At 41.2% G+C, this 17,421-nt stretch overlaps 1 protein-coding gene and 1 long non-coding RNA gene across 3 annotated transcripts in view; one reads left to right on the top strand and one right to left on the bottom strand.

Moving 5' to 3' along the window:
- Positions 1-17,421, top strand: part of LOC119859024 (deleted in malignant brain tumors 1 protein-like) — a 52,361-nt gene that overhangs the window by 12,920 nt on the left and 22,020 nt on the right. The window contains 8 exon segments of the mRNA XM_043519373.1: positions 250-285; positions 1,232-1,543; positions 2,573-2,608; positions 3,552-3,863; positions 4,336-4,371; positions 10,463-10,573; positions 11,709-11,819; positions 14,506-14,856. Coding sequence (XP_043375308.1) covers positions 250-285; positions 1,232-1,543; positions 2,573-2,608; positions 3,552-3,863; positions 4,336-4,371; positions 10,463-10,573; positions 11,709-11,819; positions 14,506-14,856 — 1,305 coding nt within the window.
- On the bottom strand, positions 10,802-13,258 carry LOC122460923. 2 transcript variants are annotated; one of them, XR_006282545.1, is made up of 3 exons: positions 12,416-13,258; positions 10,999-12,193; positions 10,802-10,828 (listed from the first exon to the last, which is right to left on the bottom strand). It is a non-coding gene; the product is annotated as an uncharacterized LOC122460923 (long non-coding RNA). The 2 variants fall into 2 exon arrangements; XR_006282544.1 differs by lacking the exon at positions 12,416-13,258 and having other exon boundaries at positions 10,999-12,201.

The raw sequence follows: 17,421 nt of genomic DNA, 5'->3' as shown, positions 1-17,421 counted from the left end.
CCACAGACGATACAAATCTATCCTCTACATTAGCACTCACACGTTCTCCATTTGGGCTTGTAGTTTTGAATATATTTTGATCTTCATTCACGCTCCTTCAGTGATTAGCTTCTAGTTTGGGAATGCCTCTTATCTTTCATTCTTTGAAATGTACGTCATAAAAAGTTTTCAAATGTCCATTTAATAAAGATGGCTTTTAATCATCTTGAATCATTTTTAAGACGTGTCCTTATCTTTTTGCATTGCCAGCTCCACCACCTACAACAAACGAGCCCCCTCCAAGTGGTGAGTCTTTTCTCAGCCGTGCTTTAAATAATGCTCTTCTTATTATGTTCTCCCTGCTGAGTTCAAGAGGTGCCCATAATTTCTCAGTGCAGTTACTGGGCTCCTCTCTCCAGTATACACACCCCAATTGCCGTGAAATGGCAGAAACCTGCAGAGGTAAATGTAAACTGTCCGAAAAGGATTTCACTTCCTTGTCTGACCTTGGTAGATAATTAGCCTGCTGGTGGTGGTCCCCTATCACATTTTTCTACTTCTCTTTCTAGTGTCCTAGCCTCATTGATGGTGTTAAGAGACATGTGCCTGATACTGCTTCAGATATCAAAGTTATAGCCAATCTAGGACTACTTACTCAACTGTGACTTTTATTTTCTCTCATGACTTTTCTCAGACCCTGTACATGCCAAAGCATCAGGAGAAACAGGGATTTAGTCGCATATTTTTTATTATAATAATGGGGTGATTGAAATGTTTCAAATCGTATCTGAGGCTAGGGGCTGATTCTAGAACCATTAACCATCCAGAGTGGAACTTCCATATAGGGGTGCCCCAGTGAGGACGTTGGGATGCCATAGTCACAAACGTAGCCCCATTGAGAAGAACCTACTTAGGCCCGGCTCATTACTATGAAGTTACCCTCATGAGTACGTCCTACTCAATAGGAGTAAGGTTGGAGAGCTACGATCAAATGCTGATGAATTGATACCACATAGCTTGTGATCAATAAGTTAATTGCATGTGCCAGTGACTTGGGATTTCCATGTTATTGCGTGTATTAAATGTTGTTGCAAAAACTATATTACTTATGTGCAAATAATATACAATTTTAGAAAAAGGAAAATATCTGCTTTGCAACTTTCATATAACCACAGGAGGCAACTTCATAAGGAGAAAAGAACCCCAGGTTTCAACAGCTGGGTGAAAATGAATTTCCCTCTATTTTTCCAAGGAACATTAGTGAGACTGGTGAATGGACAGAACGGGTGTTCCGGTCGCGTTGAAGTCCGTTACAATGGAAGCTGGGGAACAGTCTGTGACGATGCCTGGGACATAATTGATGCAGAGGTTGTGTGCAGACAGCTTGGGTGTGGACAGGCCATTGAGGCCCCCAGGAATGCCCGGTTTGGTGAAGGCTCCGGAAGTGTTCTCCTGGATGACGTGCAGTGCAGAGGGAACGAATCCTCTCTGTCGCAGTGCTCGCACCAGGGGTGGGGCACACATAACTGTGCTCACCATGAGGACGCCAGTGTCATCTGCTCAGGTACTCATATTTGTATTATTTTTACATGAATTGTATTTTTGAGGAATAACATCCAAACCTCCAAGTGGGAAACTCACCATCTAAAATTGGTCCTGAGCCCTTTGAGGGCAAGAGAGTGTGTGTCTGTATGTGTGTGTGTGTGTTTGTGGCTTTGCTGAAGTCATGTTGCCAAGTAGGCAGATGGAGCTCAGTTCCCAGTGAGCTCCATACAAAGACCTGGGAGGATGGTGTGTACTCCGATAAGATCCCTTGAGATCAACAGTGTTCGGAACTCTCTGAAAGTGGGAGTGGTGAAATCCTACACCCTCATCAAAAACTCGAACTCTATGATGTAAAGAGAAGCATGGAAAGGTTTCCTCCCACCTGGAAACTGATCCAATGGGTTTTCCCAGAGCAAAGAGCTATAAGACACATGGTACAAGCTCATCACACACATATTCAATTTCCTTTTCCCAATGGCCTGGCCCAGACTTACCTTAAGTTGGCATGAACATGACCCTTTGGTCAGTGTCCGCCGATCCACTAAGGATATGAGTGTTTTCCATCCCCTGCTAGAGAGTCCTGAGTCTTAAAATCAAGCTGCAGAATTCATGCTCTTAGCTCTGGAGGTCGTGTTTCAATCCGTGGTATATTGGCCAGGAGGATGCTGTCACATAAGAGTAGTCACATCCAGCATTTGAATTGCTGTGGCTTCAGATGCTTGGAATGAGCTTGCTTTGACGAGAAGAAGTATGTAACCCACTGTTGAGGGTTTGTTACAGGTCTCCCTCTGTGCCCAATCCACAGACGATACAAATCTATCCTCTACATTAGCACTCACACGTTCTCCATTTGGGCTTGTAGTTTTGAATATATTTTGATCTTTATTCATGCTCCTTCAGTGATTAACTTCTAGTTTGGGAATGCCTCTTATCTTTCATTCTTTGAAATGTACGTCATAAAAAGTTTTCAAATGTCCATTTAATAAAGATGGCTTTTAATCATCTTGAATCATTTTTAAGACGTGTCCTTATCTTTTTGCATTGCCAGCTCCACCACCTACAACAAACGAGCCCCCTCCAAGTGGTGAGTCTTTTCTCAGCCGTGCTTTAAATAATGCTCTTCTTATTATGTTCTCCCTGCTGAGTTCAAGAGGTGCCCATAATTTCTCAGTGCAGTTACTGGGCTCCTCTCTCCAGTATACACACCCCAACTGCCGTGAAATGGCAGAAACCTGCAGAGGTAAATGTAAACTGTCCTAAAATGATTTCACTTCCTTGTCTGACCTTGGTAGATAATTAGCCTGCTGGTGGTGGTTCCCTATCACATTTTTCTACTTCTCTTTCTAGTGTCCTAGCCTCATTGATGGTGTTAAGAGACATGTGCCTGATACTGCTTCAGATATCAAAGTTATAGCCAATCTTGGACAACTTACTCAACTGTGGCTTTTATTTTCTCTCATGACTTTTCTCAGCCTCTGTACAAAGCAAAGCATCAAGAGAAATTGGGATTTGGTCACACATTTTAATTTTATTAATGTGGTTGTGGAAATGTTTCAATTCATATCTGAGAATGGGGGCTGATTCTAGAACCATTAACCATTCATAGTGGAAGTTCCATCTTGGAGTACCCCAATGAGGATGGTGGGACACCATAGTCACACTGAGATCAACCAATTTAGGCCAGGCTTTTTGGTATGACGTTACACTCGTGATTAATGTGCATTTTAGCATGAGTACATTTGGAGAGTCAGGCCAGGAGTGATCATATGCTGAAGAACTGATACCGCATAGCTGGTGATTAAGAAGTTAATTGCATATGCCTGTCACTTGGGATTTCCATGTTTTTGCGTGTAGTAAATGTTGTTGCAAAAACTATATTACTTATGTGCAAATAATATACAATTTTAGGAAAAGGAAAATATCTGCTTTGCAACTTTCATAAAACCACAGGAGGCAACTTCATAATGAGAAAATAACCCCAGGTTTCAACAGCTGGGTGAAAATGAATTTCCCTCTATTTTTCCAAGGAACATTAGTGAGACTGGTGAATGGACAGAACGGGTGTTCCGGTCGCGTTGAAGTCCGTTACAGTGGACGCTGGGGAACAGTCTGTGACGATGCCTGGGACATAAATGATGCAGAGGTTGTGTGCAGACAGCTTGGGTGTGGACAGGCCATTGAGGCCCCGAGGAATGCCCAGTTTGGTGAAGGCTCCGGAAGTGTTTTCCTGGATGATGTACAGTGCAGAGGGAACGAATCCTCTCTGTGGCAGTGCTCACACCAGGGGTGGGGCATACATAACTGTGCTCACCGTGAGGATGCCAGTGTCATCTGCTCAGGTACTCACATTTCTATTATTTTCATATGAATTGTATTTTAGCGGAATTACATTCAATCCTCCAGGTGGGAAACTCCTCCTTATAGGCAACTACAGGGAAGGAAGTCCTTGGCAACGTGACTGCAATGTGCTCTCGATTCCCTGTTGCCCAATAATCCATACAGAGGCCTGTGAGCTCCAGTAATCTCTGCTTCCATAAAATACTATGTGCTCTGAAGGGTTTGGAGTTGAACCCTTGGTTCTTCTGGAAGTGGGAATTAAACTGCAAGAAACAAAAGGAACCTTATGTTTCTTTTCTCCTTCTAGGCCCCCATCACATTTTTCTCCCCACAGCAGCAAGTGATTTAGCTCATTGTAATAGAATATCTCAGATGTAATTTTGCTTTATTTTTTCCAGTAGCTCAATGTTTATTGAAATGTCTCTTTTGTAAAGTATTTAATTTTGGCTTTTGTTTTCTTTCTTTGTTTACCAGCTTCTTCACCTACCACAAAGGAACCCATTACTACATGTAAGTTTGTATTCCAATTTATAGAGTTACCTATTATTTCACAGGGCACGTACTGGATTCCTGTCTCTACTACTTTACAGAAACATACTTGCATTTCAATGGAAAGAGCAGATATCTGCAGAAGTAAAGCCATTTGCTTCTTCTCTGGCTTCCGTACTATTTTGACAAGTGGAGAATTATTCCATAGTTGAATCCTTTTTTCATCCTCCTTAGCCCTTTTCTACAACTAGAGGGTGTTTTGAACTGACGTGCCACTACATAAACAACTGCTGGCGAAAATTCCTAGTTTAGATGAGCTGCACCAATGCTACATGTGCTTTGTACGAAATGGTCTCACCCCAGGTTTGAAACTAGGGCTAAATCATGTTCTAGTGTCCTTTTCCCACCATAATGTGAACAGGCAGTGGTGGATTTAGAGTTAGTGGGGCCCCCGCAACGCAACCCAGCCAAGAAAAAGAACATTCTCTCTTATCTTCCCTGCCCCTCTGTTTTTCATTCTTTTTTTCTTCCTCCTCCTTCTATATTATAAGTAATAGGAAGTAAATGAAAATAAATTGAGGTACCTTGATTGTTTTCGTTGTCTAACTTTTTTTTCACAGAGCACTTGAAAAGTGCTGAGGGTCTCAGCGAACCACTTAATGATCTTTCCAAATATTGTTTGTACCATTATTTACTATTGTAAAGTGCTTTGGATAAGAGCACTTTATAAAAAAAACATAATAACCTTTCCTCAGTCCACCTGAATGGAGTTCTCGGACCATAGTTTGAGAACTTCTGGTCTAGATGAAATTTGTATTATCCTAACATGAAAAATGTGTAAAGATAAAAAGTATAGAAGATGCATTAATGGAAAAATAAAAGTTAACTTCCTCTGAAGAAACTTATTCAATTTGAAAAAAAAATATTTATTCAGATAGCTTTTTTCCACACTTTTTCTTTACAAAATCATCAATTAAGTGATCATAAGTAATATTTTGTAAAGAGGTACTTTCAATTGTCAATATTGCTGAACTTGTCAAATGTTCCCGACTTATCGTATTTCACAAATAATTTTTAACTCAGTTCAGAAAAAGAATATTCACCGGAAGCATTTGTGATAGTTATTGTTTTAAATATTTTCAGAATGGTTTCTACATTTGGAAAGGTTGCCTGCAAACCGTCAAGTACAAGTCTGTACAAATCAACTGGTGATCTCGAAGCATAAACCTCATCATTTTCGATAAAATGAAGAAAATGTTTCACTTCATCTTCAAAAAGATTAATGTCAATGTCCTCCTGGTAGAATTCACTTAATTTCTTACTGTAGTGGCTTTTAGCATTTTTGTCCATACTTCTGTCAAAAAACACGTAAAATAAATCAACAGTTTTCTTTAGAGATTCACTTCTACTCTGCAATTGCTCTATTATTGTGTCACAAATAACATTGACTGTCTCCACGATTATCTTCTCTTTCCCTTTTAAATTGATTTCATTGTCTCTAAGTTCATCAGAAAATAACTTCCTGGTTTTTTTACATTTCTCATCAGATATATCAGAGAAAGCTATATTTTCTGTTAATGTTAGTGTCTCTGTTTCCACCGAGCTATAGTCATTTCGAACTTCTATGACAAAACTTGTAACTGAGGCTAACAATTGTGAAGCATTCAATAAATTTGTATCAACCTTTTGCAGCAATTTACTGACGTCATAGAGTCTTTGAAGTAAGCAGTTCCACAAAAGAGTGAAAACAGCAATATCATACTTTTCAAACTTTTCTGCAAAGGATTTTGCTTCAGTTTTCGCAGATGTTTTTTCAGAATTTGATGTGGCCCCCTGCTGGCTGGCCTGGAGAAGCGGGCAGAGACCCGCGTGGGCTGAACACCCACCTGAAGGTGTGTGTGTGCGGGGGGGGGGGACACAGTTCCATCGGCAGCCACCTGAGTGCCCTGCTGCCTCCACGCACTCATCTCTACTCGCCTCCCCCGGCCGGCCCCCGCCCGCGGGCGCTGCACCGGCTCCTGCGGCCAGCTCCCTCCCTGCTCCCCCCCAGCCATGCCAGGGCATTGTTTGTTTTGTGGTAAATCCACCCCTGTCAACAGGCATGTGCATGTCGCTGCGAATTGTCATGTTAAGTAATGGCTGAGGCAGAACCAGTGAGGAAAGGGCAGAGACACAGAGCACAGACCTTGCATGAAACCCATCAGACACAGGCTAGGGTTGTGTTTTATTAACTCCTGCCAAGCAAATTGTGGGTTAGGAAAAGATCTTCCCTGTTCCTTCCCTGCCAGACTGAAATCAGTCATTTGGGTGTGTATATTGGTGACAGGACTGAAATGCTGGACCAGCCTCTTTTATTTATCTGTGACTGTTATGTGCATCTAAGGCTAGATACACTCATATGGGCACAGTAGCATCTGTATGCACCTTTCTGGGTACGTGGAGGGAGGCTGCCACAGAGAGTAAATCAGCGCATCACACGTCTAGCTTGGTTCAGCCCTCACTTGGGCTGTCACTTCTAATTTTGAGGCTGCATCAGCTGGCTCCAGATTCCTTGCAGAGAGGGGTTTGCATGACTTTGCCCACACACCAGACAAATTGACCATGACCCCAGAGAGTGAAAAGAGCATAATTTATGTTGTACAAAATGTAAAATAATGGGATTTCCCAAACTATTCTGATTTATTAATTAATAATAATGTAAATAAAGCATGATTTGGATGCAGATGCAAAGTTCTGACAAGCTAGTGTAACCCACAGACCTCCTTGGTGTGGTGCTCTGTTCTCTCTAGTAGCACCAAGACCACTTGGAGATGATTGAGTTTGCTCTACAGCCTTAGCTAAGGGCTGTGTGGCTTTTAGCCCATGCAGTAGAGGTTCATGCTCTAGAGGTCCCAGGTTCAATCCCGCCCACCAATGACCGGGGTCTGTTGGAGTTGCAAGTAGGGGCTTGTCCAGGATTTCAACTGGAAAGATTCCAAAGCTCAGGATGCACTTCCTCAGCTAGGGGAAGTATGTAACCCACACACCACCTGGGTGTGGTTCTCTGTCCCCTCTAGTGGCATAGAGTCCACTTAGAGATTTATGAGTCTGTTCTACAGCCTTAGCTAAGCCATGTGGCTTTTAGCTCATGGCACTTAGCTCTAGAGGTCCCAGGTTCTATCCCACCCGCCGACAACAAGGGTCTCTTGGTCTTACACTAGCACTTCAACCTAATGTGATGTCTTTCTTCAGATGTGAAAAACCTTTACCTATTTTGCACAATATTGTGACAGTTACTAAAGTGGAGCTTTTATTATCTTTCATGTATCTGGCCAGTTCCTGCATCCAAAACAACAGATATTTCTTAGTTGGGTTCAGTATAATTATAAGAATCTTTCAACTCTCATTTGACTGTGAGGGGCTGCTTCTTCAGCCCTTAACCAAGCTGAAAAGGATTTGTCCTTTATTGGTCCCATTAAAGACAATCCCTTCCTCATACAAATACTCCTGCCTGAGAGAATCGACTTAAGTCTACTCATCTAAGTGAGTGCTGCTCACCATGAGTAAGGGTTTCAGAGGCAGATAACTGTTAAATTGGCATAACACTGCTTGTGTTTATCAAATCAGTGGCAAATCCCCATTGCTTTCAATATCTGTGTGTGGGTTAGTAGTAATGTTGAAGCTCTGTGTTAGTATATTTTAGTAGAAAATAATTCAATTAAATAAAAAAAATCAGCCTTGCAATCGTAATAATATCACAATATCCACCTACAATCAATGGAGTCATGCTTTTAAAGAGGCTCAACCATGACCAATAATGCAAAATTTAAGAAATAATATTATTTTTAAGATTATCCAAATAGAACATTACTGCCCACACAAATTACATGCAACAGTTATACTTTGAAGAGTCTATTCATACCAGCTTGCAAATCATTTCAGGCATCAATTCTCCAGGAAAAAGGAGTCACTCACCTACATTTTCCTGGCATTTCAAATCATCCAGGGCCTTTTTTAAAAGTGTGCAGATAATTTTGCACCTAATTGGGCATCCTGTTACCAAAATTGTATGTGTGTACTGTGTTGTTTTGATTACAATTGTCCTCCTCGTGAACTTCTGGCTGGATGTGATGTGTAAGTGTGGTCATTTTTCCTGGTACAGAAGTGAGTACACAAATTAGACCGCACACAAAGTAGTTCCACATTTTTATGGAGCTACTGACTTCAGATGTTTTCAGATGCAACCTCAGTTTGTCCTCCTTTAGTGAGAAGAACAGAACAAGGAAGTAAAAGAAGTCTCTAAACCTACATACTCAAGAATACTATAATTCAAATCAATGAAAGAAGAAAGATTCCTTGGGTCCGATGTATCAAAACTAATGGATTTTGAATCCTCACAACAAAACTATTTCTGAAAAACCTAGTGATCAACATTTATTTTCAGAAGTTATTCACTGAAATATTTCATTAAATTTCATTTTGAACACGAGACACTCCCTAGCCCTCATTCTAGCCCTCCCACCCTCATATCCATGATGGAGGTTAACCAGCTACACATGCAACAGTGAGATAGCAGGGCTCACTCAGCACCTCCTACTATTTTAGGACCAACACATGTTAAGTGTGCTGGTCCACAGAGCAAGCGCACCACCCTGTTACAAGGGGTTCTTAGTTGGAGGTGGAGAACTGGTAGTGGAATGAATATAACTTAGTGAAGAGTGAAGCCTTGGGGGAAAACAAAAACAGAGTAAACTCTACTCAGAATGGAAACATGAAATCTAAATTTTTTAACCAAACCCCCCAGTCTATTCATTCTTTTCCTCAGCTTTCTGACAGCCGCTGCAGATTACATAACACCAGAAACAGATAGCTCCTCTTCATCCAGTTTTGCGCCAGAGATCACTGGGGCAATATCTACCCCACAAACCACTGACTACAGCTAATGAAAGTAAGGGAAATTGGAGTGTGAACATAATCTAAGAAAAATGCTAGAATAAATTATACTGTTAAATAAATAGGCAGGACCAGATGCCATTCAGTCAAGCTTTCTAAAATAGCTCAGCTGTGACCAAAAATGCAAAATTTTAGAAATTATTTTCTCCATGTATAATTTTTACTTTTCTTTAATTGCTCTTTAATTAGTGATTGTTTATAGCACTGAGAATTCATTTTTTTTTATTGTTCCGCATTAATACATTCTGGCTACAGAATCCCTGGACAATCTGGTAAAACATTTAAATAATTTCTGGTATGCACTTTACAATATCCAGAAATGTCTTTCTGCTAGATTTTTTTTTTTTTGCAGCCTTCTTTCTTAACTTCTGCAGTCTTTTGGGTTTCTGCCACTTCCCAAATGACTACTGTGTCACCAGTCCTCCAGAAATGGAGCCAAGTGTCTTCCCATTCTATCTCTTTTCTATCACTCCCTACATAAATTTTGAATGCTCCTCTTTGAACTCACTAAATCAAGTGATATTACCAGAGGACTAAACAAAGGAAGATACACAACTGATCTTCAAAAGGTTTATAGATATAATGTGAGAAACAACATTCTAGCCTCAGTGTAAGGTGCATTTTTTTTATATTTTTATTTTTTGGTAAATTAAACATGAGACAATCATCCACCAAGGGGACAATGCATGAGTAGGACAGAAATATTAAACATAAATGGGAGTTTTCCCAATATTTCTAGCAGTAAGAGACTCAGCCAAATAAAATGCAGATAGTTATTGTTTATGCTTTTACATTTTCTAATTGAGCCACATCACTTCCTATTGTTTAAGTTACAGGGCCCTTTTGAAAAGAGAATAAAATGTTTGCAGAGTTTTGCAGTATTTTGAAATGTTAGGTGGTAAGGAAGATGAGCATAAACTTACAATATTAACTTCTAGGTTTGCCCCTTAAAAATCCAGTCCTGAACTAATGCTGTCAATGACAAAAGTCTCCCAATTGCAAATCAAATAATAATTTTGAATTAACATTAAAATACAACTTTGACCCACATCTCCGCAAGCAAAAGGTTTTTTTCCCCACAAAACATGAAATCTAAATCTTTTAAACAACACCCCAATTCTAGGTGCTCTTACTAGATGCTAGTTCTATCTATTAATTTCTTTCCTCGTCTTTCTGATAGCTGCTGTGGATTACACAACACTGGAAACAGATAATTCCTTTTCATCCACCTCCGCACCAGAGAGCACTGGGGCAATATCTACCCCAGAATCACTGACTACAGCTAATGAAGGTAAGGGACAATCAGAGTGTGAACATAATGTAAGAAAAATGCTGGAATAAGTTATACAGTTAAATAAATAAGTAGGGCCAGATGCCATTCAGTCATGCTTTCTAAACTGGCTCAGCCATGACCAAAAATATAAAATTTAAGAAAAGATATTAATAATAATATTTGCATGAAAAATAAAAGACATAGAATCAGGCCATTACTGCCCACAAAAATTACATGCAACAATTATACTTTGAAGAGTTTATTAATATATCCCTCAGTGGTTTGAGCATTGGCCTGCTAAACCCAGGGTTGTGAGCTCAATCCTTGAGGGGGCCATTTAGGGATCTGGGCCAAATTTGGGGATTCATCCTGCTTTGAGCAGGGGGTTGGACTAGATGACCTCCTGAGGTCCCTTCCAACCCTGATATTCTATGATATAATACCTGCAAACCAGATTATCAAATTGTTTCAGGCATTTGGTAAGTACATATGGTGCCACATAGAGATCTCAGGCAAGACCGCTTTAATATGTAGAAGAAAGGAGATAATTTGGCATTATGATATCACAATTCAGAAAGGGAAGTTTTCCGCTGGATGTGGAAATGGGCATCTTGTCTCTTTTCCTCAATTTTCTGACAGCCGCTGCAGATTACACGACACCAGAAACAGATAGCTCCTCTTCATCCACTTTTGCGCCAGAGACCACTTGTCTCTGAAACTTACAGAAAATTAACTATTGTTGCTCTCACTATCACAAATGCTTAGGCAAAGTTGAATATTGACATGGCTAGGCATGCTGTGTAATGCCTACATGGGTTTCTCTGCTGGTGGAGGTATGATTGTCCATGCTTCCTTCCATGCAGAATTTTTACTTGCTTTAATTGCTTTCTTTTAACTCACTTCCACTTTTGCTCCTTAAGAACCCAGTCCTCAACCAACAATGTCAATGACAAAAGCTCCCTAATTTCAATTCTATAGGACTTTATTATTAACTTTACAATACAATTTTGACCCACATCTGCACAAATGGAAGGCTACAGCATTAATTCGTTTTTCCACAAAACATTAGATTTAAATCTTTTAACCAATACCCCCAGTTCTCAGAGCCATGACTAGTTCTTTCTCTTAATTTCTTTCCTCATCTTTCTGACAGCTGCTGTGGATTACACAACACCGGAAAGAGATAACTACTTTTCATCCACTTTCACACCAGAGAACATTGGAGTAATATCAACCCCGGAATCACTGACTACACCTAATGAAGGTAGGGGACAATCAGAGTGTGAACATAATGTAAGAAAAATGCTGTAATAAATTATACAGTTAAATAAAAAGGGAGGACCACATGCCATTCATTCATGCTTCCTAAAGTAGCTCAGCCATAACCAAAAATGCAAAATTTTAGAAATGATTCTTTCCATGTAGATGGATAATTTTTACTTTTCTTTTAATCACTTCTCTAATGCAGTAAGTAAGTGGTAGCACTATTAGGTTTAATCTTCTATGTGGAACTGCCTCTAGAGGAAATGAGGACACACACTTTGTCAGCGTGTTTCACAGCTATTTGCTAGACAACAGAAGAATGCTGAGAATGTTCAGGAATAATGGGTTCCATTCCACATTCTAGAGGGGAACTTGCTGTAGTGCTTTCAAAAAGAAAAGGAGTACTTGTGGCATCTTAGAGACTAACAAATTTATTAGAGCATAAGCTTTCGTGAGCTACAGCTCACTAATGCATCCGATGAAGTGAGCTGTAGCTCACGAAAGCTTATGCTCTAATAAATTTGTTAGTCTCTAAGGTGCCACAAGTACTCCTTTTCTTTTTGCGAATACAGACTAACACGGCTGCTTCTCTGAAACCTGTAGTGCTTTCAGACACTTCTGCCCCTTTCCCTCCCCCAGTCTCTCCCTGTTCCTTCAGTATTTATCCCCTCCACTACTGTCCACGTCCCTTTTCCTGCAACTATCGTGCCTGGCTCCCTGCCCACTCTTATCTTCCCCCTGGCTCCTGCCCTTCTCCCATCACCTATTCATTTGTTTCTGTTCTCTTTTTGTGTAACCAGCTCCTCCATTTACCACAGAGAAGCCCATTACAACTTGCAAGTATTTCCTTAGCTTTGCCTGGCTAAACTTTTACACCTGACCCATTTTAAATGTTAGTTTAAAGAGTAGCCTATAATTTCATAATGAACTTCATAGACTTGGGTAAAATTTTCAAAAGTATCTAAGTGACTTGGGAGAATAATTCCAATTTTCAGTACCCTCGGCTTCACAGTCCAAGCTCCAGCTTGAGCCCAAATGTCTGCACAGGTATTTTTAGTGCTCTGGCACGAGCCCCACAAGCCTGAGTCTATACACGGGCCTCTGAGGGCTTGTTTACACTTACCAGGGGATCCATGAATGGCGATCGATCCATGGGCAATCCATTTAGCGGGTCTAGTGAAGACCCGCTAAATCGACCGCAGATTGCTTTGCTGTCGACTCCTGTACTCCACCAGATCAAGAAGAGTTGGGGCAGTTGACAGGAGAGCGTCTCCCATCGACATCATGTAGTGTGGACCCGTGGTAAGTTGGTCTAAGCTACGGCAATTTGAGTTACGCTATTCACGCAACTCAAATTGTTTTGCTTAGATCGAATTTCCCCTGTAGTGTAGACAAGGCCGACTCACTGCCACAGGATCCTGCTTGCCCTGTAGATGTACCCATGGATTCCTAAAAAAGAAAAGGAGTACTTGTGGCACCTTAGAAACTAACAAATTTATTTGAGCATAAGCTTTTGTGAGCATCCGATGAAGTGAGCTGTAGCTCACAAAAGCTTATGCTCAAATAAATTTGTTAGTTTCTAAGGTGCCACAAGTACTCCTTTTCTTTTTGCGAATTCAGACTAACATGGCTGCTACTCTGAAACCATGGATTCCTAGGTGCCTAAGTCCCTTTTGCAATGGAACTTAAGCTCCTCAGTCACTTAGGTGCTTTTGAAAATGTCTCCCCTTGTCTCCAGTTCTTTACATACATATAACCCAAAAGATCAGAAACCTACAGACATTAATACAAAGTCTGTCCCAGTCCAGCCATCTTTTAGATATTTTCAGTAGGATATTATCCTATAGTTGGCTCCATTTCAAATTCTTCCATTTTATTTTCTGGTATCTTTTCACCATAGATGATCTGTACTGGAGTATCTAGATCACTGGGAATTGTTATATAAGTTAAATGCAGAACAAACAGGAAAAGAGCAATTTTTAATTTAGTCTTAATTTATTATGAGACACCCACACCACCAAATATACAATCTATTGTTTGTATCATTAGTTTCACAGCAGTCAAATGGTGTTTAAAATAATTCTTTTGAGTCCAGAGGAAATTCCTCACTTATCTTTTTTAACTTGTTTATAAAGTGCGGTGCACATCTTTAGCACTATATAAATATCAAAGAAACTGATTATTTTCAGCTGAAATTAATAATTCAAAGTCTTGGAGTCAATGCAGATCACCAGATATGTACAGGTGAATGTATCTGATTGCTCACAAACCCTGTCTGGGTATTTTTGTGGTCAAGGGATGACACCAACAGGTATCAAGTACTTAGAGACAACTCCTATTTACCACTCTCCCCAGAGAACCGAGTGCTGATGGTGTGTTTGATGGGAAGAGGAAGGTATGTAGCCAGAGTGCACTGCACTCCAGTAATCCCCAACTAGGGGCTAGTACCTTGAGGATCATTGACAGGACAGGCCCAGCCCAGTGGCTTTGGGGCCAGGGAAAGAATCCAGGAACCATTACTGACTTACTAGTGACTCTTTTTTCAACTACACTCAGCAGAATCTGTTCATAATACAAAATCTGGCCATCAATTTCCTTTCTCTGATGATAAAAAATAAAACCTTGACCCAGCTAACAGATTCTAGTGGCTACTACAGAACCTTATTTTCTCTTATGTCTCTTGTCAGCCTTTTCAGATTACACAGCCTCAGCCACACGGGGTATTTCCTTATCACTGAGACTGGTGAATGGACAGGACGGATGTTCCGGTCGTGTTGAAGTCCATTACAATGGAAGCTGGGGAACAATCTGTGACGATGCCTGGGACATAAATGATGCAGAGGTTGTGTGCAGACAGCTTGGATGTGGGCAGGCCATTGAGGCCCCCATGAATGCCCAGTTTGGTGGAGGCTCCGGAAGTGTTCTCCTGGATGACGTGCAGTGCAGAGGGAACGAATCCTCTCTGTTGCAGTGCTTGCATTGGGGGTGGGGCATACATAACTGCAGCCACCATGAGGATGCCAGTCTCATCTGCTCAGGTATTCACATTTCTATTATTTTCATATGAATTGTATTTTAGCAGAATTACATTCAATCCTCCAGATGGGAAACTCATCCTTATAGGCGATCCCAGGGGCAACTACAGGGAAGGAAGCGCATGGCAATGTAATTCCAATGTGCCCTGGGTACCATGTTGCCCAATAGTCCATACAGAGGCATGTGAGCTCCAGTAATCTCTGCTTCCATAAAATCCTGTGTGCTCTGAAGGGTTTGGAGTTAAATCCTTGGTTCTTCTGCAAGGGGAAATTAAATGGCAAGAAATGAAGAGGTACTTTCCCCCTTCCAGGCCCTCATAACATTGTTTTCCCCACAGCAGCAAGTGATCTAGCTTATTGCAATAGCATATGTCAGATGTAATTTCACTTTATTTTCGCCAGTAACTGAAAGTTATTCAAACATCTCTTTTGTTTTGGCTTTTAATTCTTTATTTATTTACCAGCTTCTTTGCCTACCACACAGGAGCCAATTACTACATGTAAGTTTGTATTCCAATTTAAAGAGTGGCCTGTGATTTCACAGGTTTCAGAGTAGCAGCCGTGTTAGTCTGTATTCGCTAAAAGAAAAGGAGTACTTGTGGCACCTTAGAGACTAACAAATTTATTAGAGCATAAGCTTTCGTGAGCTACAGCTCACTTCATCGGATGCATTTGGTGGAAAAAACAGAGGAGAGATTTATATACACACACACAGAGAACATGAAACAATGGGTTTATCATACACACTGTAGGGAGAGTGATCACTTAAGATAAGCCATCACCAGCAGCACGGGGGGGGGGGGGGAAAGGAGGAAAACCTTTCATGGTGACAAGCAAGGTAGGCTAATTCCAGCAGTTAACAAGAATATCAGAGGAACAGTGGGGGGTGGGGTGGGGGGGAGAAATACCATGGGGAAATAGTTTTACTTTGTGTAATGACTCATCCATTCCCAGTCTCTATTCAAGCCTAAGTTAATTGTATCCAGTTTGCAAATTAATTCCAATTCAGCAGTCTCTCCTTGGAGTCTGTTTTTGAAGCTTTTTTGTTGAAGTATAGCCACTCTTAGGTCTGTGATCGAGTGACCAGAGAGATTGAAGTGTTCTCCAACTGGTTTTTGAATGTTATAATTCTTGACGTCTGATTTGTGTCCATTCATTCTTTTACGTAGAGACTGTCCAGTTTGGCCAATGTACATGGCAGAGGGGCATTGCTGGCACATGATGGCATATATGTACCCGCATGGCCCCACAGTATGCCAACATTTTTATGGCTGACTTAGAACAACGCTTCCTCAGCTCTCGTCCCCTAATGCCCCTACTCTACTTGCGCTACATTGATGACATCTTCATCATCTGGACCCATGGAAAAGAAGCTCTTGAGGAATTCCACCATGATTTCAACAATTTCCATCCCACCATCAACCTCAGCCTGGACCAGTCCACACAAGAGATCCACTTCCTGGACACTACAGTGCTAATAAGCGATGGTCACATAAACACCACCCTATATCGGAAACCTACTGACCGCTATTCCTACCTACATGCCTCTAGCTTTCATCCAGATCATACCACTCGATCCATTGTCTACAGCCAAGCGCTACGATATAACCGCATTTGCTCCAACCCCTCAGACAGAGACAAACACCTACAAGATCTCTATCATGCATTCCTACAACTACAATACCCACCTGTTGAAGTGAAGAAACAGATTGACAGAGCCAGAAGAGTACCCAGAAGTCACCCACCTTGGACAGGCCCAACAAAGAAAACAACAGAACGCCACTAGCCATCACCTTCAGCCCCCAACTAAAACCTCTCCAATGCATCATCAAGGATCTACAACCTATCCTGAAGGACGAGCCATCGCTCTCTCAGATCTTGGGAGACAGACCAGTCCTTGCTTACAGACAGCCCCCCAATCTGAAGCAAATACTCACCAGCAAGCACACACCACACAACAGAACCACTAACCCAGGAACCTATCCTTGCAACAAAGCCCGTTGCCAACTCTGTCCACATATCTATTCAGGGGATACCATCATAGGGCCTAATCACATCAGCCACACTATCAGAGGCTCGTTCACCTGCGCATCTACCAATGTGATATATGCCATCATGTGCCAGCAATGCCCCTCTGCCATGTACATTGGCCAAACTGGACAGTCTCTACGTAAAAGAATGAATGGATACAAATCAGACGTCAAGAATTATAACATTCAAAAACCAGTTGGAGAACACTTCAATCTCTCTGGTCACTCGATCACAGACCTAAGAGTGGCTATACTTCAACAAAAAAGCTTCAAAAACAGACTCCAAGGAGAGACTGCTGAATTGGAATTAATTTGCAAACTGGATACAATTAACTTAGGCTTGAATAGAGACTGGGAATGGATGAGTCATTACACAAAGTAAAACTATTTCCCCATGGTATTTCTCCCTCCCACCCCACCCCCCACTGTTCCTCTGATATTCTTGTTAACTGCTGGAATTAGCCTACCTGCTTGTCACCATGAAAGGTTTTCCTCCTTCCCCCCCCCCTGCTGTTGGTGATGGCTTATCTTAAGTGAT

This window comes from Dermochelys coriacea, chromosome 7 (assembly GCF_009764565.3).
Source record: "Dermochelys coriacea isolate rDerCor1 chromosome 7, rDerCor1.pri.v4, whole genome shotgun sequence".
Taxonomy (NCBI): domain Eukaryota; kingdom Metazoa; phylum Chordata; order Testudines; family Dermochelyidae; genus Dermochelys; species Dermochelys coriacea.
This window is presented reverse-complemented; position numbering and strand designations above follow the sequence as displayed.